This window comes from Zootoca vivipara, chromosome 6 (assembly GCF_965207765.1).
Source record: "Zootoca vivipara chromosome 6, rZooViv2.hap1.1, whole genome shotgun sequence".
NCBI lineage: Eukaryota > Metazoa > Chordata > Lepidosauria > Squamata > Lacertidae > Zootoca > Zootoca vivipara.
This window is the reverse complement of record NC_142589.1, coordinates 77,009,788-77,035,710: the sequence shown is the minus strand read 5'-3', so window position 1 is coordinate 77,035,710 and position 25,923 is coordinate 77,009,788. Positions and strand designations below refer to the sequence as shown.

General features: G+C 49.5%; 1 protein-coding gene across 1 annotated transcript in view; it reads left to right on the top strand.

Annotated features, from left to right (window-relative positions):
* Positions 1-25,923, top strand: part of NPAS1 (neuronal PAS domain protein 1) — a 71,093-nt gene that overhangs the window by 31,557 nt on the left and 13,613 nt on the right. The window contains exons 4-5 of the mRNA XM_035120195.3: positions 13,149-13,238; positions 20,730-20,904. Coding sequence (XP_034976086.3) covers positions 13,149-13,238; positions 20,730-20,904 — 265 coding nt within the window. The remainder of the gene's footprint in view (positions 1-13,148; positions 13,239-20,729; positions 20,905-25,923) is intronic.

The following is a 25,923-nucleotide window of genomic DNA, read 5'->3' as shown; positions in this document are numbered from 1 at the left end:
GCTCCTGATTTTCACAGTGACCCAAGCAAGTCCAGCGCCACCAAGTGGCTAAGCAATGTCACGACACTATCCATGCATCTTGCAAGTCTTGACATTTTGAGGGCAGGCACCGGTGAAGCCGACGGATCCGGCTAATTATTTCTTGAGAGCACTCATTACTGCTGTCTCCTGGGGCTGTGGGCTAATTATCAGAAGTGGCATATGGTAATATTTTAAACAGCAATTTATCAATCCCCAGCCGATGGCTGCCCTTGTTGCACAGCCTCGCTCGTGACAGCTGAGGGGAAGTGTGTGAGCAGGGGAACAGACCCTGCAATACATCTGTGCCCCACAAGCCCCACAAGCACATGAAGGATCTAGGAGACGTTCCTCGGCACGTTTCCAACAGGTCCCCCCAAATCTGCATGTGGTTTAATCTGTAGCTTTTAAAATCAGAGTCCAATCCTGTGCTACGTAAATGGTGTTTGCTCATTTCATCTTCCTAACATCCCTGCAAAGTAGGCTAGAGAGAGAGAGAGAGAGACTTGCTCAGAGAAAGCTCATACCAATAACAAACCTAGTTGGTCTCTAAGGTGCTACTGGAAGGAATTTTTTTTATTTTGCTCAGAGAAGTCCTATTCAAATTAATGCACCTTAGCCACGTTCATTAATTTGACTGGGTCTCCTTACAGTAGGGCTAGTGTGAGGTACAACCCCATGTCCTTTGATCTGGCTCAGCCTCACCTGGTAGCAGCACAGCCACAGATCCACACTGGAAGAAATATTTATTTGTTTTTTCACGCTACTGGAAAACCTTGCTAGGGAAACTATTGAAGGACTAAGACGCTCTGGGAGAAAATTCAGTTGTGCACTCCTTGCTGATGCACATAATCAATTAAATCTACCTTATAGGGCAGATCGGGCACTCTGCTAGCCTCTTTGGTGTGGCTGGCAGAGGTCAGGATTTGGCCTTCCTCCTACCTTCTGCATCCTCAGCTAGTCACGCAGTTTCACTTCATTTTAAAGCCCTCTCAATAGAGGCATGTTCTTGCCCCTTCTCCTCAAGGAGCTGTTTCCAAACGCTGTCCATCAAAACTTGGCAGAGACGATGATGTTGTTGATTATGATTAATAATAATAATAAATAATAATTTATTATTTATACACCACCCATCTGGCTGGGTTTCCCCAGCCACTCTGGGTGGCTCCCAACAGAGTATTAAAAACACAATAAAACATCAAACATTAAAAACTTCCCTAAACAGGGCTGCCTTCAGATGTCTTCTAAAAGCCAGATAGTTGACATCTGATGGGAAGACATTCTACAGGGCGGGTGCCACCACCGAGTAGGCCTGATCGTTTCTCTTCCCAGGGGTCCCTCTCTTTCCAGAGATCCCCAGCCTGGCTCACCCTCCTCCCATTAGATTCCAGCTTGCCTGTCCAGCCCCCTTCTCTTTACCTGCCCCACCCTGCTTAAAAACGACCACCCAGCTTTTAAAACCCTGCCATTTATCTTGGGAGGGGAAAGGCTGGAGACAGTTCAGCAGCTGTTGACCCAGGGCTTGACTGCACCATAGCCTGAGAGCAGCCTGCCGTCTCTCCTCTGCATTTGACTCACTGATTGGGACAAACTTGGGACTGGCAGGGTGTGTGTGTAGATTACTTTGCTTTTCTCTTTTCCAAAACAGGCTACGGGAGTCAATTCAAGGTTTAAATTGAGCCAGGATGACACTTCCCTCGTGATTTATGTTTTCATCTTTCCAAAATTCTAGCATTGCAACCTGTTCGTTGTTGTTGGGTTTTTTTTAGCCACGTCAGAACGGGTATTCCCCACCCCCAACTCCAGGTGAGAGGTAAAAAGTCAAATGATCTCTGAGGATGTGCAGAGTACTTTTTCCAGAGTTGGAAAGAGAGGCTCCCTTTCCCTCTGCCTCTGTTTCAAATCAGCCATAGCTAGGGGTATAAGGAAAGGACTGATTTCTGATCCACTCTGCATTTGTTGCTGTCCTGCTGCCGGGGGGGGGGGATGCTTAATGATGTTTTCATTACGTTATCTCCCCCCCCCCATTCATGTCCATGCAAAGGAAACAGAATGCAAATGAAGTGGAGGGGAGAGCGATCATTTGCTTATCTTTTGAGGACTGAAAACAACAGTGACTACAGATCATATTTGCTAGGTGCATTTTTGTTTTGGGCATGGGACTAATAAGTGGATCTTGGCCATTTCCACATCCCTAGCTGTTACCTCCCATGCTGAGAGCTTCATCTCCTGCTCCAGCCACAGATCGGTGAAGTGTGGGTGTGGCCTTCAATTAAGTCATTTATGAAGGCAACGAATTGTCTTGCGCAGGGGTAGGCAATCTAAGGCTCAGGGGCCGGATGCGGCCCAATTGCCTTCTCAATCCGGCCCACGGGAATCAGCATGTTTTTACGTGAGTAGAATGTGTCCTTTTATTTAAAATGCATCTCTGGGTTATTTGTGGGGCATAGGAATTCGTTCATTATTCCCCCCCCCCAAAAAAATAGTCCGGCCCACCAAATGATCTGAGGGACGGTGGACCGGCCCACGGCTGAAAAAGGTTGCTGACCCCTGGTCTTGCTGGATCAGCTCTAAGACAGTGCAAGCTCTTTTTTCCAACAAGGGGGAGTCCAAATGCTGCAGGAGATCTCCAGCAGGGCATAAAGGCAACAGCCTACTGCTGCTGGCTGCCTTCCTGTAATTAACACAAGAACCTGTATCATACGAGGTTGCTCTGCTTCTCCATAGGAAGCTACTTTACCCTGAGTCAGGTCCTTGGTCTATCTAGTTCAGCCTTGCCTACGCTGACTTTCAGCATCTCTCCAGGGCTTCAGAGAGGGCTTTCTCCCAAGCCCTACCTGGAGGTGCCATTTGGTAGGGAACCAGGTTTGGGGCAGGGGGGCTGATGCTGTCCTTCCTTTCTCCTGGCTTGAAACAGAGCTCAGAACAACACACACACACCTTCCACTCACTTTTGTACACCACTTCTTGTTGGCATCTGTCTGTCTCAAGAAACCATGGAGTGTGCCTCCGGGGGTGAAGTCAAACCGCTGTGTTTGCAGCACCAAAGTGACCTCCCTGGGGCACAAGCCTGGGCAGCGTGTATGGGGGTCCTGGGCTGCCCAGATGACATGACCCCCCTCTCGGCCCCACTAATGTGGTCCATAGGAAATCAGAGTAAGACGTTTGGCGTCATCTTGGCTGCAGGTGTTGCCGGAAGGAGGCATTCAAGGTGCCACCAACCCCTCTTTTGGACCCCACTCCGGATTTGTGTAGGGTTCGCTCCTGAGCCTTTTCTTGCCTCAAAGATATCACACAAGGCAGTGGAGGTTTAGGATCAGAGTTTTCCTTCCCCTAGATGGGCTCCCTTCCCACTAGACCTCTCTATTTCTGGGTGCAGTGCACTGGCCTGGCAACACACTTTTCCTGGGTTGCTGATTCAAAGGGAACCTAATTTTGCCCGCAGCCAGAGCAGATGCGAAGAGGCAGGAGCGAAAAGGCGAGCAAACTGGATCAATTGAGTTAGAGGATTCTGCGCAGAGGGGGAGCGGAGGTGTTAACCTCGTTTGGCTCCTTGGCCAGGTGTGGCGGCTTCCTTTCCACAGCCCCCTGTCTCCAGCTCGAGGGCTTTTGTTTTTTTGTGTGTGAGAGACTAATTCGGGTTTATTTGGAAGCAATCTGATTTGGCCGCTGGTGTGCGTGGGGAGGGGGCTATGTATAGGGAGGGTGAGGGGGATACAGATGTTGTGCCAGCAGCTGGCTGACAGAAAGCACTGCTGTGGGGGGGCAGCCCTCCATGTGCAACCTCAGAGGGAGCACCATAGCTCCTCTCTGTGTAGTGGAAGCTGTTTGCTGGACTCTGCTTGGATACGAACAAGGCTAATCCTCCCCCCCTTTGGAGTCTTCCCTTCCTCTGCCAGCACTGTTGTTGCCAGAACGATTTGTCTTTTTCCGTTGCTCTGACCATGGGATGCAGGCCCTTAAATCCCTCTCCTGGTTTCCTGACCGCTCTCGGATCCGGCAGCAAGTCCCTTTGTCCTTCCGTCCCATGTGACAGGATAGAAATCCGTGGAACGATGCACGGAATGGAGAAAAGCGAGTGTGGAAAAGTTTATCTCTCTCTCTCTCTCGTAACTCCCAGAACTTGTGGACACCTGAATGTTGGGAAGATTCAGGAGAGAGAAAAGGAAGCCTTCACACCAGCGCAGAGTCAGAGCATAGAGTTTGCTTTCGAGAGACGTAGCAACGGCCACCGGCTTGGATGGCTTCAAAAGAGGATTGGACAAATTCACAGAGGAGAATAAGACTATTGATGGCTACGAGCCACAAACAGCGATGCTCTGCTTCCATATTTGGAGGAAGCAATGCTTCTGAATCCCAGTTGCTGGAAACCACAGGAGGGGAGAGGGCTCTTGTGCTCAGATCCCACAGGCATCTAGTTGGCCGCTGTGAGAACAGGATGCTGGACTAGATGGGCCATTGGCCTAATCCAGCAGGCTTCTTCTTACCTTCCTACATTCCAGGACCACCATGGGCTTGACCCACCGATCTTTCCATTGCTGTATCCTTTCCCCCTTGCTGCTTCCTTGTTGCATCCTCAAAACACCTGCATCCCATGGCCTAGAATCCATCAAGGCTTCCTCCCAGAGCTAGCAAGCTGCATTGGTCAGCTGGTGAGCTGGCCTGTGGGTCCTTGCCTGCCCCAGCCTCGTAGAGCGCCCCACCCACTTCTCCCTATGCCTCGGAGCCCTTTGTGTTCATGGAGACAGGGTCCGCTCTGGCTCTGGGTCCTGTGCACTGTCCCCCATCCCCTCGCCATTCTTCGTCATCCCGTGAGTGCTTCTATACCAACATCTCCTTCCCCATCCCCAGCTTGCCCCCTTGTGCCCCAGTCCCGGCTACACCCGGATCCTCTTTCTCCTTCCTGTTGTTCTGCCAGTTCATGACACAAATGAAGCTTCTCAGTGGTTTGTCCTTTAAGGATTTGCCAGGGCCCGGCCCCAGAACCTAGGAGAGAGAGAAGAGAGAGCTCCGAGGCTTCTGTGCTCTCAGCTTCTGCTGAGCAAGTTGCCTGTTTGGAACTGTCCGTGGTCCTGCAGCTCCTCACCTGCTGGATGGGGAAATGATGCTGCAGGAGGCCTCTCCTCTCAGCTCCTCCAAGCCGTTCCTTGAAGCCCCTCTTTCCTGTGAAGTCTTTGGCACAATCCCTCCATCCTCATGCCTGGGGGCTCTTGGATGCTTTGTCCTGCAGCTTCCATCTGCCCCAGCCAGCATGGGCACCTTGCACGCAGTTATGATCCCTGGTAGGTAAAAGTAAAAAGATAAAGGTAAAAAGTTACATCCAGCCAAAGGCAACTATGGGGTTGCGGCGCTCATCTCGCTTTTAGGCTGAAGGGAGCTGGCGTCTGTCCACAGACAGCTTTCTGGGTCATGTACGCAGCAGGACTAAACCGCTTCTGGCGCAACGGAACACCGTGACGGAAACCAGAGCGCACGGAAACGCCGTTTACCTTCCCACCGCAGCAGTACCTATTTATCTACTTGCACTGGCATGCTTTTGAACTCTAGGTTGGCGGGAGCTGGGACAGAGCAACAGGAGCTCACCATGGTCACATGGATTCTTCAGGTGACACTGGGAGAGGTTCTTGCCCCAAACCCCAGAGAGACACTGCTGCCGGCCAGTGCAGGCAGTACAGAGGAAGATGGAACCCAGTGGTCTGTAACTATTATGCCAATAAAGTTTGAATGAATGAAAGAATGAATGAATGAATGAATATATATACCTGTAGCTGCCTGCGTTCTTAGGAGAAAAGCAGAGGCTGGAGTCAGTGCGGCCTGCTTGCTCAGCAGCTGGTGAGAAGCAGTGCGGGGAGGTTGGTTCACTGATGTGGGGGGCCCACAGAGGGCTCCTTCCCCCAATGAGGGTCCCCCAGAACCTGCAGCTTACACTGCGGCTCTCTCTGTCTCTCTTCCCCTGGTTCTGCTACTTTTGCTACCTGCGCCAAGCATGTTTTTCTTCATGTGCATGTGCTGAAAATCTGGCAAAATGAGATCTAGGGATTGATCCAGGCATACCTCTCTTCCTCACTGTTTATAGCCGCCCCCCCCCGCCCCCCTGCAGAGACGTCCCCATCATGTGGTGTCAACCATTTAATTGCCACAGCAATGACCTCCGGCCGGCACATCGAAACCACTTGATGATGATAAAAAAAGCAATTTTATCTGTCAGCAGTAATTAACGTGCTGGAATGTTAACGTGGCTGTCGGTTCCATTCATCTCCTGCTATTCCTCTCTCTTTCTCTCTCTCTCTCTCCTCTCCTCTCTCTTTCTCTCTCTCTCTCTCTCCTCTCTTCTCTTCTCTCTTCCTCTCCCCCTCCACACCACCCAGGCTCCTTCGTGGGGGAAACATCATACTTGTGCAAATATATCCCATTGGTATAAAGAGGCATTGTTGCTGCAGGGCAGGCCTCGGGAGAGAGGCAGGGGGTGAGAGATCGGGGGGCTAAGAGGAGCCCCCATGTCCCAGGACAGGGATTATGGTAGTGCAAGCTCCATAATTTTTATTTTTGGGGAGGAGACTCATAGAATCGTTGAATTGTAGAGCTGGGAGGGACGCCAGAGGTCTTCTAGTCCAACCCCCTACAGTGCAGGAATCTCAACTAAAGTATCCATGACAGATGGCCATCCAACCCCTTCTTAGAAAACCTCCAAGGAAGGAGAGTCCACAACCTCCACTGTCTCCTTCAGCTCTCACTGTCAAAAAAGCTCTTCGTGATGTTTAGTTGGAATCTCCTTTCTTGTAACTTGAAGCCATGGGTTCGAGTTCTACCCTCCAGAACAGCATAAAACAAGCTTGCTTCATCTTCCACGTGAGGTATTTGAAGATGGCTATCACATCTCCTCTCCTTTCCAGGCTAAACATACCCAGCTCCGTCAACCGCTCCTCATAAGGCTTAGTTTCCAGGCCTTTGGTCATCTTGGTCCCCTTCCATTGCACATGCCCCATATTGCCAATGTCCTCCTTATATTGTGGCGCCCAGAACTGGACACAGGAGCCCTGGTGGGGTCTGAGCAAGGCAGAATAGAGCAGACAAAGCTACTTGATTATGGGAAAAGACACTGTCTGTGGCTCACTTCATCTGAGGGATGCCAACTGTGAAAGCACACCTGACTTATTTTGGGTGTGAAGCAATACTCGGAGGCACCAAAGTCTGAATTTTGCACCAGGGTAACCCCACCCCAGTTGGAAAACTCCCTTTCTCCGGGCTCCAAAGATTTCATTAGGCACTGCTGGTTCATCCTTTAGCTTATCCTGGCTGGTTCATCCTCTAGCTTATCCTGGCAATCACATGGACTAGAAATTTTGCTGAACTTCTGCTTGTTTAAACTTCCTTTCAGAGCGAAACTACATTTCAGAGGCAAATGTGTTGTGCCCTGACAGACTCCCCAGCCTGTTTATTTTGAATGAGAAGTTTCTTCGGGAACAGGCTATCTAGAGTAGAGAAGCAAAGTGGGATGCTTAACTTCTTCCTGTGCAAATGGCGATGACTCCCCCTTTCCAGCTTTTTAAATGTGTGCTTGTGAGGGTAAATAATGTCTTTTGAACCTGGGGAGGGAAAGAAGCAGGTGATTTTGAGTTCAGGGCAAAGCAGGTGAGGAAAGGGTTACACGAGCCACTTCCATGCTTCAAATCTGCTCCTCCCCACCCCACCCCACATCCCCCTGGGACCAGTACACCAGTTGGCATATAACATGTCATTTGGCCCCGATCCCACTTTCCAGCCCTGGGCATTGTTGCAGCCTCAGAGGGGGCAGGTTAACATTCATCCCTCCATACAGGGATTTATTGCCCGGACTTTGCAAAACGAAAGGAGGGTGAACTCAGCATTGCGCCCTTAAAGTCCTCCCCTTGGAGCTTGCAGAGCCGTTTCTGCCCAACTGCCTTGGGACCGGTTTCGCAAACTGCTTCAAACGTTGCCTTAGGAGAGGACATCATCATCCAGCTTTAAAGAGATTTGGCCGGGGACCCGAAAACTGGGCATTTTTTGGCGTTTGCTAACATTTGCCATGGCGAGATTCAAAGGGGACGTCTGAGGCTTCCGTCCTGTGTCTCCTTGGGGAGCAGCTTCCTGTTTTCTGGAACAGTTTGGAGTGGGGGTGAAGAAGCAAAGGGGGAAAAAACTTTTGGCTGTGGCTCTTCTCCCCTCCCCCTCTCGGCCTTATTCAGCTCTCCTCCCTGGATGAACCCTGAAGAGGTTGCTCTCCCTCTCTCTATCTGGTCTTTGCTCATCGCAAATATTCAGGGCTTTCTTGCTCCTTATTTTGTGGAGAGGGTTTGGTGCCTCCTCTCCTCTTTGCCCAGGGAATTTCCAGATGTTCCTGTACTTTAAAACAGCTGCTTCTAGGTGCCCTCTTTGGGATTGTGCAGATCTTAAATTCACACGGAGGTGCATAAAATTTATGCTCAATTTGGAGAAAGTGGAAAGAAAGTTTTCCTCCTTGTCACGGTAAAACACTGCAATCTGGGGTCACCCAACAAAGCTGAATATGGTAAGCTTCAGGGCAGGCAAAATAAGTTATTTCTTTGCACAGCGCAGGGTTAATTCGCTCCCCCAAGAGGTAAAGATGACCACCAACTTTGGGTGGCTTTAAAAGCAAAGTAGGCAAATCTAGTTAGGGAGAAATAATGTCAATGTTTACATGCACTTTCAAATCTGTTTCTGAAGCCAGAGGTCCCTGTTGGGATGCAAGGTGTACTCTGAGCTTTTTTTTTTTTTAAAGACCCCCACAAATGCTCTCTGTCAAAACTCTCTGTCAAGGTAACCCAAACCCTGACCAGAGAGAGGCTAGGTTCTGTGACCCTGTGGGAACAAAGCAGATTTGCAAGGCTTTCTCATTATTTATTTTCATTTATTAAATAGGTCCTCTGCTCTTGGATCTGTAGATCTCAAGGCTGTTCACAGCATGAAAATGAGAGATAAGAAAAACACGAAATACATAATAAAAACAAGAACAAACAAACAAATGAACCCTTCCAACAAACACATTTAACAGGATATAGGATGTTAGCCAAAGGCCTGCTTGAAGAGGAACATTTTCATCTGGCGCCTAAAGGCGTATAATGAAGGTGCCAGGCGAACTTCTCTGGGGAGAGCGTTCCACAAACGAGGAGCCACTGCGGAAAAGGCCCTTTTTTGGTTTTTAGCAACTGTTTAGCGGTATTTTATCTTGCGTAAGAAGGAGCCCTTCCGAACCAGGCCAAGGACCCTATTCTGTCCAGTATCCTGTTCTCACAATGGCCAACCAGATGCCCACATGGGAAGCCTTTGGGCTGGACGCGCTGCACCAGAACTCTCCCAGCTTGTGATTCCCAGCAGCTGGTTTCCAGGGGCTGGCAGTGGGCACCGGACGTAGCTTGAGTGGTGGGTAGGAGCTGTTCAGGGTCTTAAGCCCCACCCCATCCCCCAGAACACTGAATATCTTATTTGGCAACCCCCCTGGCTCCTGAGACTTTATAGAACTATAGTTCTTTTGCCCTGCCCTTTGTATCAGGCAATTCAATCTATGTTCATTAATCAGCTGGTTAATTAGAAGGTAGTGGCCATTGGACGAATTGCAAGGTAGTCTTCCTAATGTTTACTCAGCATGGAGATAAGATGGAGATAGCAGCCAGGTTTCTGCAACCCACACTGAGGATTCGCAAACATTACACAACAGTATTTTAACTGTTAGATGCAGGTGCTGCTACAATTTTATTGTACTGAACTTTTCGGAACCTCGTCTATATGCCAGTAAAGGGTTGAGATTGGTTGGTTGACAGAGAGTTGGAAGGAACCACAAGAGTCATCTACCCCAACCTCCTTGGGCAATGCAAGAATCTTTTTGCCCAACGTGGGGCTTGAACCCACGACCCTGAGAGTAAGGGTCTCATGCTATACCGACAACTGCTGTTCTTTCTGTTCCAAGCCTGCCTTCACTACGATGACGTTTAGGAATGCCTTTTTGTTCAAAACAAACCCTAATATTCTTGTTGTTGTTGTTTAGTCGTTTAGTCGTGTCCGACTCTTCGTGACCCCATGGACCATAGAACTCCAGGCACTGCTGTCTTCCGCTGCCTCCCGCAGTTTGGTCAGACTCATGTTCGTAGTTTCGATAACACTGTCCAGCCATCTCATCCTCTGTCGTCCCCTTCTCCTTGTGCCCTCCGTCCTTCCCAACATCAGGGTCTTTTCCAGGAAGTTTTCTCTTCTCATGAGGTGGCCAAAGTATTGGAGCCTCAGCTTCAGGATCTGTCCTTCCAGTGAGCACTCAGGGCTGATTTCCTTCAGAATGGATAGGTTTGATCTTCTTGCAGTCCATGAGACTCTCAAGAGTCTCCTCCAGCACCATAATTCAAAAGCATCAATTCTTCGGCGATCAGCCTTCTTTATGGTCCAGCTCTCACTTCCATACCTCACTACTGGAAAAACAATAGCTTTAACTATATGGACCTTTGTCGGCAAGGTGATTTCTCTGCTTTTTAAGATGCTGTCTAGGTTTGTCATTGCTTTTCTCCCAAGAAGCAGGCATCTTTTAATTTTGTGACTGCTGTCACCATCTGCAGTGATCATGGAGCCCAAGAAAGTAAAATCTCTCACTGCCTCCATTTCTTCCCCTTCTACTTGCCAGGAGGTGATGGGACCAGTGGCCATGATTTTAGTTTTTTTGATGTTGAGCTTCAGACCATATTTTGCGCTCTCCTCTTTCACCCTCATTAAAAGGTTCTTTAATTCCCCCTCACTTTCTGCCATCAAGGTTGTGTCATCAGCATATCTGAGGTTGTTGATATTTCTTCCTGCAATCTTAATTCCATCTTGGGATTCATCCAGTCCAGCCTTTCGCATGAGGAATCTTCATATATGCTAAATAAGCAGGGAGACAATATACAGCCTTGTCGTACTCCTTTCCCAATTTTGAACCAATCAGTTATTCCATATCTAGTTCTAACCGTAGCTTTTTGTCCCGCACAGAGATTTCTCAAGAGACAGATGAGGTGATCAGGCACTCCCATTTCTTTAAGAACTTGCCATAGTTTGCTACGGTCGACACAGTCAAATACTTATTCTTAGTCGTAATTCCAGGACCGCTTTGGGTGACTTTTTGTCCTTTGGTATTGACTTGGCTCTAGTCTTGACGTTGCCCAGCCCTTGCAAGCAGCTATTTTGTGGGGTACTTCTTCTGTAGCAAATAACGTTCCTGGGGTGTTGCCATGCCGCCTGTTTTGGCAGAAGCGACAAAGAGCCTTGTGGCACCTTAACAACAGGCACGTTTATTGTAGTTTAACAAGGTTCCGTGAACGAGAGTCCTCTTCATCACATGCAGATTGGCGTCTGACTTCATATTTGGGGTGTGTGTGAAGCCTGGGAGTCAGGAGTGGGAGAGGAAAATCCACTCAGGAACAGCCCCCCTACTCACCTGGTGCTAGAGGAGCCCCTAACTCAACGGTAGAGCGCATATCTTGCCTGCAGGAGGTCGCAGGTTCAGTCCTCATAAAAAACAATCTGTGGTGGATGGGAAAGTTGTGGAAGAGCCCTTCGCCTGGAGAGTCGCTGCCAGCCAGAGCAGGCCAAGCCTGGCTAGATGGGCCAACGGTTTGTCTCTGTGCAAGGCAGCAGCTTACCTTCATAGCCTGCCATTGCCGGGTTTTCTGCGCATACCTTATTTTTCCGTGTATAACACGCCCCCTACTTGTTGATCTTTTTGGGGGGAGGAATTCCCCGTGTTGTTGAGCTTTTCCGGGGTGGGGGTGGGGATACAGTAAACGGATAGGTGTTGACAATCGCTTGCATCGCAGAAGCCAAAACACCTGCCCGATCGCCAGCAGTGGCCGACAATCACACGCACAATTGCCGCAGCACCAGCCAATACAAACCAGCCTTTGTCGCAGCCACCAATCACCAACCCAATCGCCTATGAATCACATGTCCCCCCTACCCACTCTCCGTGTATAAGACAACCCCCGTTTTTTAACACTATTTTGGAGTAAAAAACCCTTGTCTTATACGCGGAAAAGTACGGTACGTCTTTAACATGGGCTGCCAGCCCAATCTGAAGGTGCTTCCTGTTTTAAATTAATTTATCTCCCCCCCCCCCATTTTGCTTACTTGATCTGAACTTAAATATGTTTGCATGCAGTGTTCAACATTCCCCAGGGCGCCAGGTGCGTTTTGCTACTGGTGTGGATCCAATTGCAGATGCATGGAGATCTCTGGGTGCCAGGTTGACCACCCAGTTTAAAAACCTCTGCCTTAGTCCATAGTTAATACCAGTTCCATTTCCACGGCGTGTGTCTCTCCTCCTTGCACACAGGGACAAGTGAATTGTTGTAAGAGCAAGCTGCAGTCAAGTTATGTAGCAGAGATCATAGAATAGTAAAATGGTAGCGTTGGAAGGGATCCTGAGAGTCATCTAGTGCAAACCCCTCGCAAATAGACATTCCTAGGTTTAAGGTGCCACTTGGAGCCTAGCTTATATTGCTGGATTTCTAACACTGCTTGCATGTTGCAAAATCATCCCTGGAGGAGGAGAGAACCCCCTCCCCATCTTTAAATGTGAGGCAGGTAATAGTTTATATAAGTAAAAATAAGGAAGGAAGGAAAAGGCCTTCTGCAATGTTTTGCTTGCTATCCAGCTTGGAAGCTGGCAAGATCCCTTCTCACCCATTAATTAATCAATGGGCTCATTTTAAGCTGCAGTTAATAGCTGCACTGATCAATCATTTTAAAGCTTGCTGCCCTATTTTTAATGCATTGGGTTGCTGGATCTTTTGGGGCACTAAACCAAATAAGGAACTGGATTTACCAAGGTTTGATTTGGGGTAGAGTTTCTAGTCCCTATGATGTAATGCCCTGGGAGTTTTGCAGCAAGGTTTTATGCTGTGAACCACCCTGTGATCTTCGGACGAAGGGCAGTGTACAAATCTAATAAATAAAATCGTAATAATTTTGGAATCTTCCCTACACCTGGACCAACCTTGTTGGTGTGACACATAACTTTCTTTCCGCCTTTCCCCTCTGCTTGGCAAAAGCACCAGCCTGTATTATTTGGAGTGGGGGTGGGGAAACACATCTATATAATATAAATGTTTTTTCTGTGTTCTCTCTCTCCACAGTCTCTGGATGGGTTTGTGTTTGCACTGAACCAGGAGGGAAAATTCCTTTACATCTCCGAGACGGTGTCTATTTACCTTGGGCTCTCGCAGGTAGGAGTTGTGTGAGCTGTGTGCTAAAACATGAATAATACATGCACAGACTGGAAATAAAAGAGGGAGAAAAAAACCCCACTCTTGCGGCCAGATGTATAGCGCATGAGTATTATGCAGCCGGGCGGGGGTTGCGCTGAGAATAGGCAAGATTATTCTCTGCAGTGTCTGCAAGGTGGAGAATCTGCAGGCTCCCATATATACTTTGTGGGCTGCAACCAGATACTGTTGGACAGCTGGAATGGGCAGGAATGGTTGCAGCCAACCCATAATTTGCTTACTATGGCATTCTCTAAGCACGCCTCGCTGGGAGCTTCTGCAGACTTCTGAGGATCTCTGCTGCCATTTTAATAGGGAGAGAGCGCATGTCTGTAGTCCTCATGAGGACAGTCCTTTTTACCCATGCATAAAGGCAGTTGGCTTGTTTAGCTTAGGAGGTTGAGGCCAGACGTGCTAGAGCAGCCTTTGTCAACCTGGTGCCCTCCAGCTGTTTTGGACGACAATTCTCATCCGCTCCAGCCAGCACAGTTGCGCTCAAAAACATCTGGTGACCAGGGATCTAGGACTCCACAAGTGATTCTGGGAGAGGGAACAGGATTGGGCAAGAGCGGGGGGTGGAGTGGACACAAAATGCTGCTGAAATGTGTACAAGGAGTAAAAATGCAACTTTAATCTGACCAAAAAAAATGTATACATACGAATACAATTTCTAAAATGCAGTGAGATACGATCTCAGCTACCCAGAATGACGCCTAAAGGCAAGTGCAGAGAAAAGTGTGGGATAACACTTGCTCTCCTGCAGCAGCAGTTTCTCTCTCCTCTTGCAAACAAATCAGAATGATTGCTCATCAAATAGCCAGTGTAGCTGATCTCCCTGCAAACCAATCTGGATGAATGCTCAACAAACAGGTGGTTTGGAAACGCCCTTAGTTTTGCAAGGGAGAAATGTGCTAAGAGGAAGCCATGCTTGGCAAATCCACACCATGATAAACTCCCGCCCGGAAACCAATGTGTCCCCACTGTGGAAGGACGTGTGGATCCCGAATTGGCCTCCACAGGCACTTACGGACTCATTGTTAAAACCGTGTTTATGGAAGACAATCTTACTCGGCTACAAGTGATTGCCGAAGAAGAAGGAGAAGAAGAAGAAGAAATTATTTATACCCTGCTCCTTCTGGCAGGGTTTCCCCAGCCACTCTGGGCGGCTTCCAACAAAGATTAAAAATACAATAGAACACCAGTCATTAAAACCTTCCCTAAACAGGGCTGCCTTCAGATGTATGTCTGTGATCCCTGTAAGGAACAGCTGCATATTTTTGCATTGCAGGGGGTTGGACTGGATGACACTCAGGGTTCCCTTCCAACAGTATGGTTCTATGATCTATGAGAGTGAGGCATCTCTCTCTCTCTCTCTCTCTCTCTCTCTCTCTCTCTCTCTCTCTCTCTCTCTCTCTCTCTCTCTCTCTCTCTCCCTCCCTCCCTCCCTCCCTCCCTCCCTCCCTCCCTCTCTCCTCTTTCCTTAAATTGGGCTGCCTTTGTGTGCTCAAGCTTGAGAGAGTGAGCTTCCAAGTTCCACAGGATGTTTCCTTGGGCCTGGCTGCATGAGAAACTTTTGAGCCGAAGGCGTCATCCTTTGCCTCCTGGCGAAGTGTGCTCTCCCCATGCTTCAGTGTTCTGGGTCCCACTTCCCAACAGAGAACATCGCTCCCCTTCCTGGCCTGCCGATTTCCAGCCCCCCCCCCAATAAACACTTCACAGTCCCTGCCGCATGAATAATTAATCGTGGTAATTATCTCTGCTACAAACGATGCAATTTAAACATGCTTTGTCTGATAATTGATGATCGGCCTTCCTTCTGAGCTGCGATTGATGGGTTGCAGCCAGGGGGGAGGGAGGAGAAGAGAAGAGTGTCCTCTCCCCCCCCCCCCACAATCCCAACATGTGCATGTTTTCCAGGAGACCTTGGGGAGGAGAGCAAATTGCAAACCCCAGATTCCACACGTCTTCCTTGCAAAGCACCCTGGAAATGGTGGTTTGCCCTAAAGGGAGGGAGCGCTTAACCCTATTTGTACCCTCAAAAACATCTGTCTGCCATTGCCTGGACTCCCACTGTTGTCCCAGGTGCCACACTGCTTGATGAGCGACCTCACAGCAGTGAGCATTTTTTTATTTTTTGCATTGACCTAAATTGCAGGTTTTGGGGTGGGGGTGGCGGCAAGCTGATTCCACTAAGTGTCACTTACATGTTTGTTTAAAGCGTTTTTGTCTGACTCTTTGGCCAAAAAGGATCCCACACCTCCCACAGCTTGCATTCTGAAAATCTGTGGCATGAAAGGAAAAGGCGATGAGGAGGGAGGAGGGGAGAAAGCAAGCTTGGTTCTTCGAGTTTCAAATCTCTTGTAGCAAGCGGCTGAGAAGGGAACCGTGCTCGCGGGGAGCCGACAGCAAAAGGAGCCGGTTTGTGAGCGCAGCCAATGGCAAGGCCCTGCTTCCCTTCTCTACTTCTGCTCTGCAGCTTGATGGGACAGTGGCTGCGAGTGAGAGCTGGGACAGACAAAAGGTCGCAACCAAGTCTTCACTCCCCGCCTCTAGCCTCTTCCCTTATTAACGCATCTTGTGAAGGAATCATCCATAAAGGCAACAGAAGAGCTGCGGATTCGTAAAGCGAATTGTAAAACGACCGTGGCCATTTCTCCTGAGAGACAGGCCCACTTCCTGTGTGCGAAAGTCACTCAGCGGTGTGTTCTCCCCCACCCCCCGCAAGCTTTGCCTCTTCTTTTTAAGCTTTCTTATTTTTCATTTTCACCTTGACAACAAGGCAAGAATGTGAAAGCAGGGGGCTGACGGCGGGATTTGAATATCAGCAGAGGGGAACGTGCTCCGGCCCCGACCAATCAATAGCGCCAATTTCGCTCCGCGCAGTGCCAAACGAGACCTCTTTTGCCTTTCAACTTTCCATTTCCCCTTAAGCAATTAGAGCTGGATGAAGGGGTAAGGGGAGGCAAGGGACCACCCCCGCCAGCAGAGAGCCCTGTTGTTAGGAGGTGTCAGTCGGCTGGCGCCGGGCCCGGGAACAGCAGTTTGTGCAATGTGAGTGACAGCTGCCTCATTCCATCAGCACATCTCCCTTTTGGAGAAGGAGGAAGGAGGAGGAGGAAGAGAGGATGCCGGCAACTGATTCCTCCTGTTCCCGAGGATTCCAGCTATGCAGGAAGGGAAACTGAGACAGAGAAGGGGGAGGGCGCCTCAAGCGAAGAAGACCCAGTTCATCCTGGGGGAATCTGGCTTGAGTGCCACCCGCCTCCCATAGTTGGCATCTGAACCCCGCTTGTTTGCCACAGTCCAGTAAACCCAACTCAGGTGCTGGAATTTAGGCGGGAGCGTTCCAGCCCCCAGGATCCTTTGCTCTTACCCGCCAGGAACCAAACTCTTCAAAGAAGAGCTTTGAACGGAGGCCAAGAGCTTGCAGCACCGATAGGACTGGCTGTAAGTGGTGTGGGCCGCTTTTCTCCGGAAAATACACCATGGAGGCAACTGGGTCAGAATCAGGCCTTATCTGCCCCCGTGCAGAGAAGGGTGACAGAACCAAATGCTCATGTGCAAGAGGTGTATTTTTATTTTGGTCTTGGGAAGATCTTGAGAGGCCCTGCAAGCCAAAACACACCTCCTGATTGTTTAGAATTCAGGATTTTTTTCAGTGTACACACTGCCCATGCTTTGTGGAATCATTATGGGGAAGACATTGTAAATAACGAATCTTGAGCCTGGTTCTTCCCCACCCATTGCTGCTTTCTTTGGATGGCTTCCTTCCTGTGCTTTCCTTCTCCCCCCCCCCCCACTCCCCGCAATCGGGTTGGGGTGTGCCTGAGAACAGCTGCAGGCTGGGGGGGGGACGGGGAGAGGCAAGGCGACTGCTCCACTTTTCAAGCTGATTTTTGCTCCCCGAGGCCCCCCACTTACAAACTGGGCACTTTCAACCTCTTCTCTGGCAAAGATTCCAGACTGGAGCAAACCCCGGGCAAGGAGAAGGCAGCCTTTGATATAGCATTAAATTGTGATGGAGAGGACCTTGCCGGAGGCCGTAGGAGAAAGGCAGAGGGGACTGGCGGGGGTGGGGGGGGGAGAGGAAAAGAAGACAGGTACTGTGTGTGTGTGTGTGTGTGTGTGTGTGTGTGTGTGTGTGTGTGTGTGTAGAAGGAAGGTGACTCTTGCATCCCACTCTAAATTTCATCAGGACTCCGCTGGCCAGCTCCTTCTCCATACTGGGTCTGGAATGGAGTCGGTTCGTCTGGGTCTCGTGCATCCCTGAATTATTCTGCGTTTCTGAACTTCCTCTTCAAACAGGAGCTTCAAATGCACTGGAAACGCCTCTCCATCATCTCTGTGCTTCCCTTGAATCCCACCCACACTTTCCCCCCAAATTCCTGCCTTTCACATTTAAAAACAATCAAACCAAAACCACAGCTTTAAGGCTGAGCCTGGCCAACGTGGTCCTTCAGCTCCTTGGGGCCGGCCCAACCGTTAGGCAGTGGGAGGCGGCTGCTTCAGGCAGCAGTTGCTTGGTTGAAGGCATCGGAGGGGACAGAGTTGTGTGTGACACAAGGCTCTCTCTGCATCTCTTCAGCTACCCTGCTGCCCCCTCAGGTGCAGAAGAGGATGCTTGGCAGGGTTGAAGAAAGAGGCAACTCCCAGTCCGGTCAGATTCTGCACACAGAAGGAGGAGTGTGTGTGTGATCTTGGCATTTGCAGCTCATGCAAGACATGCAAGCAGGGTGTGATGATCGGACGCATCACCTGTTTTCCCCTCACTTGGCAATCTAATCTGCAGCGGTCTTCCTGCTGCAGAGAGGCATCCTTAAGAACATAAGAAGCACCTGCTGGATCAGGCCAATGAGTCCAGCATCCTGTTCTCACAGCGGCCAGCCAGATGCCTTTAGGAAACCCCTGAAGCAGGCTTCAAGCACAAGAGCCTTCTCCCCTCCTGCAACGAGCGTTCAGAAGCATTGCCACCTTCCGCCGTGGAAGCAGAGCACCCCTGTTGTGGCTAGCAGCCATTGGCAGCCTTTCCCAAGCCCTGGAAGAGGGGAGCATGGTGCCAGGTGCTGTACAGAATTTAGCAGCGAGGCCAGAGGTGTGTTGCTAACAAGCCTCAGCTCTTTAGAGGTCTTTAACCCTGCAGGAGGGGTCAGTAAATATATTTCCTTTCCTCCGGTCTGCTTTCCGTGTCCCCCCCCCCCTTACCCGCCGCCCCCTTTTTCTTCCTCCTCCGCCTTCCTCGCCTCTTTCAGTCAAATTGCCCTTTGCTGGTGCATCTTTAATGAGGAGCGGCTCCTTTAGAATGCACCTGACCCTGCCGATACCTCGGCATTATTATTTATTGATCCCTTTCTCCTGTCCGCCCCCCCTCCCAATTCATTACGTTAACCTGAAGTGCTGACCTTTAGTATTCAAATCAGGCAATGCAGCTCCCTGGCTGCCTGCATGCTAATGAGGTGCCCAGGCAGGGTGGCTCGGAGGTCACGGCACTGTGGCAGGGGGGGGGCGGGGGGAGACTACCTTTTTATTTTATTTTATTCCTGGGGAGAGGGTGGCGGCTAACAGGGAAGGCTGGGTTGTGTGCTCCTAGCTGCCTTTGCGGGGGCCCATTCGGGCAGCAGCTGCGTTCAGCTGCTGCCTCTCGATGTTTGTGCAGGGCAGGCCCCTTCTGCATGCAGATGTGCCAGCACACCCAGATTCCCCCAAAATCTAGGGTGGAGCCACAAAACAAGAGACATCACACCGGGCAGGAAGGCTGCAGCTTGATTGCGGAGTGCATTGAGGAATGCCTGGAGACTGACACACACACACCCAAAACTCTGGATCCTGTATGTTTCCAAGCACAATTCAAAGTGTTGGTGCTGACCTTTAAAGTCCTAAACGGCCTTGGTCCTGTATACCTGAAGGAGCATCTCCACCCCCACTGTTCTGCCCGGACACTGAGGTCCAGTGCCGAGGGCCTTCTGGCGGTTCCCTCGCTACAAGAAGCCAAGCTGCAGGGAACCAGGCAGAGGGCCTTCTCAGTAGTGGCACCCACCATGTGGAACGCCCTCCCACCAGATGTCAAAGAGATAAACAACTACCAGATTTTTAGGAGACATCTGAAGGCAGCCCTGTTTAGGGAAGTTTTTAATGTGTGACATTTTAATGTATTTTAATCTTTGTTGGAAGCCGCCCAGAGTGGCTGGGGAAACCCACCCAGATGGGCGGGGTACAAATAATAAATTATTGTTATTATCATTATCATCATCATCATCATCATCATCATCATCATTATTATGTTTTAAAGGTAGAAAAGCATCTGGTTGGCATGCAGAAGGTCTAATTGCCAGTGGCACCACTGGCAGGCTAAATTATCAGGTAGCGGCAGGTGATGGAAGGAACTTCTTTTCTCTGAGAGCCTGGAAGAGCAGCTGCCAGTCAGGCTGGACAGCTCTTCTAGACGGGCCATTGGTCTAATATTGGAGGCAGTGACTATACATTGCAACCCAGAGCAGTGAATCTGCTATTCTCTTTAAAAACATAAAATAAAGACAAATGGGATTCTGCAGGAAGAAAATTCTGGGCATGCATGAACGTGCACGCCCCTCCTTCTCATTATTGTTAATGCGTTTTTGCCCCTCCTGTTCTGCATAATTTATTTTTAGTGCATTGTATCGCCCTGTTTCTTCTGGTCCCAGGAAGAGGGCAAAGGACTACCAGGAATGTATACCTCTTTTAATATACAGTAATACAAATAACTAAGCAGGGCGTTGGAGCCCCCACCCTGGCCCCTGAAAACCTCCTTCATCCACACCTCTGGACTTTGTTGAGCGTTGCCCGCGCACTTTTGGGCAACGAGGACTAGAAACCTGCCTTCTTTTTAAAACAAAAAGCGAAAGCTGGGGTTTTCTGGAGGCTGGATCCTAAAGCCAAGTTCGTGTAAACTTGCTTTGTTAACCTTCAGCGTTTAAGTGGGCCGGAAGAATACTTCTGCACAGAACACTGCTTTGTTGCAGGGGGGGGGGGGTTGAGGCAAAAATTGAGGGCACCTTCCCCCTGCCCCAGCCCTCCTGCTGCCTTCCCAAAGCCAGATAAGCAAGCAAGGAGGCACAAAGATCTGGGGCAGGGTCCTAAAGCCTCCCTTTTCCGTCCCAGACCTGGCAAAGCACTATGTTTTGGGAAAGAAAAGGGAGAACCCCAGGACCCTGCCAGAGTCCTCACGCCTCCTTCCCAAAGCCCAGCGACATGCTTACCTGGCTGTGCAATGGCAGCACGGAGGGCTGGGGTGGAGGGCTGTCAAATGTTGCCAAGGACCGCTGAAAAAGGCCTCCAGGGCCACGCGTTGGACCACCCTGATCTCGATAAATCTGGGTAAGGAGTAAGAAGGGGATCAGAATGCAGGAGGGCTTAGAATCCCGAAAGATCGAAGCCTGCTTCTGTTCCTGATGCAGCCAGGTGTTCTTTGTCTTCCAGGTGGAGCTGACGGGGAGCAGCATCTTCGATTACGTCCACCCTGGAGACCACCCTGAGGTCGCTGAGCAGCTAGGCCTGAAGCCTCCCTCGGAGACGTCTCACCCGACGCGCCAGAAAGCACCCACTCTGGCCACTGCCACCTCTTCTTCTGGGCTGACGGAGACCTCTGAATCTGGTATGTATGCCCTCTGGGCAACTGAGCTAGGCTCTGCCTCCGAAGTTGGAGGCTGCTGTGCTTACGAATCCCAATTGCTGGTAACAGCAAGAGGGGAGAGGGCTCTTGTGCTTGCTCGGATCCTGCTCGTGGGTTTCCCATAATGGGCGTCTGCTTGGCCACTGCGAGAACAGGATGCTGGACTCGACGGGCCATCGGCCTGATCCAGCAGGTTATTCTTACTTTCTTGTGTGCCCATGCTTCAAGCACACTGGGGAATGAGTGTATTGCAAGCATGGAAACTGTGTCCGGTTGCTCAGGTCATGAGGAACAGGAACTTGGTGCATGCTCAGAGGCGCCCTCTCGCCTCCAGGGAACAAAGCCGTCTGTTTCAAGGAGGAGACCACCCATGGCTCCAAGGAACAGTGACAGGGAATTTCGTTTGACGTTTCTGGATCTCATCAGAGGTTTCTTGGTTGAGAGCCATGATGACTGAAGCCAGTTTAACGTCCAGTGTAGACTAGCCTTTATAAATGAATTAAAACTTGGTCCCGAACTAGTCTACCCCCACCAGTGTCTCTCTTTTTGTCAACTTTCGCAGCCCATCGCCCAGATTCCTCCTCTTCCATAATACTGGCTATATAGCATTTCACTTTCATTAGCTCAGCAATCTGTACAACACCCCAGCGAGGTAGACAACCCCTGCAGACTTGACATTGCAGATTGGGCTTGCTGAGGCTAAGAACATGCACATGACCAAGTGAATTTGTGGCCGCGGCAATGGTTGAACCTAGAATATTACAGCTCAGGCTCCTGGGATCAAACGGCATCACGTGCAGTTGTGTGAGTTTGCGGCCCCTAGTGGGTTTTCTCCCAAGGAAAACGCTTGTGGGAAGCTGGAATCATGAATCAATCTGGAATCCTCTTTCAGAACACTATTTTCTCTTGCAGACAGAGGGGAAGAAACCTGGGTGCATAATTGGAGCACAATGACCGCCTCCCTTCCCCCACGGATGCCTCTAGCTCTACCCACTGGCCAGCATTTCCCTCCCCAGGGAGTTGGTGGGAAATAAATCTTTTGAAGAAAAGGGGAGGGGATAGCCCAGATAGCCGACACGATTAATTTTTAAAGCTACGTGTCTATTTATCTAGTACCAATTTATTTTTGACGGCAGACAGAAACGCAGGCACAGAATCTTCTCACAGGCCTCTGCTCTTCCAAACAGTGGAGCTCACTTCCTTTTCCCCAAAGCTGGAAGAGAATCCATGCAAGGGTCATAGCTCAGCGCCAGAGCATCTGTGATGTGTGCTGAAGGCCATAGGTTCAATCCCTGGTGTCTCTAGGTAGGGCCGGGGAGAGATTTCTGCCTGAAACCCTGGAGAAGGACTGCCGGTCAGTGTTAGACCAAGGGCTGCCAATTCCATGCCCTCCAGATGTGTTGGACTACAATTCCTAGCATCCCTGGCCATGGGTCATGCTGGCAGCGACTGATGGGAGTTGTAGTTCAAAACACCTGGAGAGTGCCAGGTTGGGGAAAAGGCAGAGCAGGCAACACCAGCCTGGATGAACAAATGACCCTGGCCCCATTCACACTGTAAAATTAAAACTCTATGATTCAGCTCTAAGCAGACATGGCTTTCGCCAAAGAATCCTCAGAACTGTTGCCTGTTAAGGCTCGTTCCCCCTCCTAAGTGCTGCAGTTCCCAGATTGGCTTACAATCAATCCCTCCTCCCAGGGAACTCTGGGAATTGTAGCTCTGAGAGAGGAGCAGTGGGTCTCCTAACAATTCTCAGTGCCCTGAACAAACTACAACTCCCAGGATTCTCTGAGGGAAGCCGTGATTGCACAAAGGGGAATTGTAGAATCACAGGATTGTAGAGGGACCACTGGGATCATCTTGCTGTGTTTTTCCTGTGCTGCTTTGATCCTGTTTCGCCCTTGCTTGGCTGCAAGCGTCATTGGGCCGATGGGCCGTTGCTGCCTAGGATCAGGCGGCGAGTCTCCAGTAGCTCTCCCTGCTGCTTCTCCGCAAGCTGACCTAGGGGGGTCAGAGGCTGCCACCGGGTGCCTCGTTTGCCCTCAGCCCCCACCCACTTGCACACCTGCGAAGGACACCGAGGGAGAGAGAGAAAGAGGAGCGAAGCGGAATCTCGAGTCTCCTCCCTGCTCGTTTGGCATCCGCCTGCTCGGCTTTTATCCAGGGAACTTGTGAAAGATTTATACTGAGCTGGAAAGTAAAAGAGAATACGAGATCAGTGTTCTGCCCCTGAGTGTGTTCTCATAAGAATGGGGGGGGGGGAAGGCGGGGGAAACCTGCTGGATCAGATGAGGGGTCTGTCTCATCCAGCAGTCTTGTTCTCAACATGGCCTGGCTAGCTAGATTCCTCTAGGATAGCTCTCACCCCAAACTACACCCCCTCCAGCTGTTTTGGACTACAGATCCCATGTGGTTGTGTAACTCTGGGAGCTGCTGGGAATTGTCCAAAACACCTGAAAGGGCGGCCCTTTTATAAACACGAGAAGCAGGGATCCCCACAACCGAGAGAAGGAAAGCAAAAGGAGCGCTGGTTGCTCAGATACAACATTTCTTCTAGACCTTGGAGCTGCAGAATGCTAAATAAATGTATACTTGGTCAGTGTTCCCGCCCTCCCAATAAAAAGCTAAGCCAAGAGCCAGTACCTCGTTGTGTGGCAGGCAGTTCCGTAGGTTAAATTGTGCTTTGATGGGAGCGGATGGGATTTGTGGTCCAAACTGGTTGGTGAAGGCTGATCTGTGAGTCCTGATTGCAGCCTCCTGTGGTTGCTTGTTTCGTTACAGTTGGGTTAGGTTAGGATTTCTTTGTTTATTTCACTACATTTGTATCCCACCTTCTTCCTCCAAGGAGCTCAAGGTGGCATTTATATTATATAATTCTCCCCCTCCCTATTTAATTCCCACAACGACCCTCTGAGGTAGGCTGGGCAGAGAGGCAGCGACTAGCCCAAGGTCACCCGCTTAGTGGAGCTCTTTGCAATCCACATTTTGGTTTTTATGACCTTCAATAGCTTGTTGTAATCTGATGTAGTTCTTGGCCACATCACTGCTCCTTCTGCAATCTCCAGAGCAATGGGGAAGGAATTAAGTCAAGCTGGGTACAACACAGATTCTTCTTGCATGCCTCCATTGAATCACTACTCTCTGCCTTTGGCCTTCAACCAGTTACTGAGTCATATAAGGATCTCTTTCTTACCCAATAACTGCCAAGTTCTCTCAAGAGCCTTTGGTGAGCTTTTGGGACGTTCAGATATATAAGATTGTTTCCAGCTAAGTTCTGCTCAAAGTAGACCCGTGAAATTAATCTAAGTTAGTCATGTCTATTAATTTCAGTAAGTCTGAGTATGACTAGCATCTGATCCAACCTCTCATGTCTACCAGATCACCCACGGCCATGTGTTTTTTGAGACCTACAAACAATTACAAAAGGCTATCGTGAGGCAGGACCTCCCATTGCAGAAACCATGCTGATTCTTCCTCAACATGGCTTGTTCTTCCACATGCTTAAAAATGTACTAGCTTTAATCATGGTCCCTGCAAATTTACCTAGGAGAAAAAAATAAGGTGGTGAGTCTGTAATAGCAAATGCCCACCTCATTCCTTAAAAAAAATTAAAAATGCTCAGGTTACCTTCCAATCCTCTGGGAAGAAGGAAACTGATTTTTAACGTTGAATATTTATGTTAAAAGATCAGCAGTTTTACATTTGAGTTCTTTAAGGGCTCTTGGGTGAATGCCATCTGGCTCTGACTTTTTGTTAGTTTGTAATTTGTCAATTAGCTCTTAAAGTTCACCCTTTTGTCACCTCCATTTGACATAGCTCTGCAAACGCTTCCCTTCACCCCCACCCCACCCCACCCCACCCCGCATGAAAACAATGGCCCAGATATGGACATCTTCCACGGGGAAGGCCAATGCGCAAATACAATTTGCCAGTCTTCTTCAAAACTCTCCATTCTATGGAAAGTCATCTAAAGGTCTTCTGCCTCCTCGGTTTCCTGTTCCTAATGTGTCCAAGGATGGTGTTCATTTTTATTTTTTACATCTTTAGTCATTTCTACCACAAACCCCTTCTTTGCTTGCCTTGCATTTCTTTTGCCAGAAACTTGGCAAAACTTCTGCTTCTTAAAAGGAAGTCCGCTCACCGTTTACAGTGTCCTTGACACGGCTGTTTAACCATGCTGGCATCCTCCTGGACTTCTTCACCGGGTTACTGTATAGGTCAGTGATGGTGAACCTATGACATGCGCGTCAGACGTGACATGCAGAGCCCTCACTGCTGGCACACGCCCCATCGGCCCATTCGTGCTGTTGTTGTTGTCCCCCCCCCCCATTTGTTCTCCCGCTCCTCCTAGAGCTTGTCTCTGCTGTTAAAACCAGGATCCTTTGTTGTTGTTGTTGCTGCTGGTAGCCAGAGATTGGTTTTTTAACCCTTTCAGTGCTGTTTTTTCTGGCGCTTTGGCAGACTATGATTGGGTGTAACAGCGTTCATTTTTTAACCCGTAATGTGCTGGGGTTTTTTTTGTTGTTGTTGCTTTGGCAGACTATGTCAGTGCTGGGTGTTAGTTCTAGCGAAGGTATTATTCGTCATTTATTTCTGTTCTCTTTCCCCAAAAAAAGTGCAGCAGCTTTGCAGCACCCCCCCAAAAGCAAAGCAACTTTTGCACCCCCCAAAAAAACCTCCAAAACTTTGGTCAGCAGCTCCGCCCAAAAAGCTCAACAACTCTGGGCACTTTGTGATAAATGAGGGGTTTTTGGTTTGGTTTGGTTAAATAATTAGTTTTTGGTTTATTAAATACAGTTATATATTACAATTATATATTTTTGTTATTTAAACTATAAATATCATGAAATTATGGGTTTTTTCCTCGAAGTGACACACCACCCGAGTTATGCTCGGTTTTTGGGCGAATTTTGACACACCAAGCTCAACAGGTTGCCCATCATTGGTATAGATACTATCACTGCAATCACTGTTCTCAAGCTCACAGCTTCTTTCTTCTGC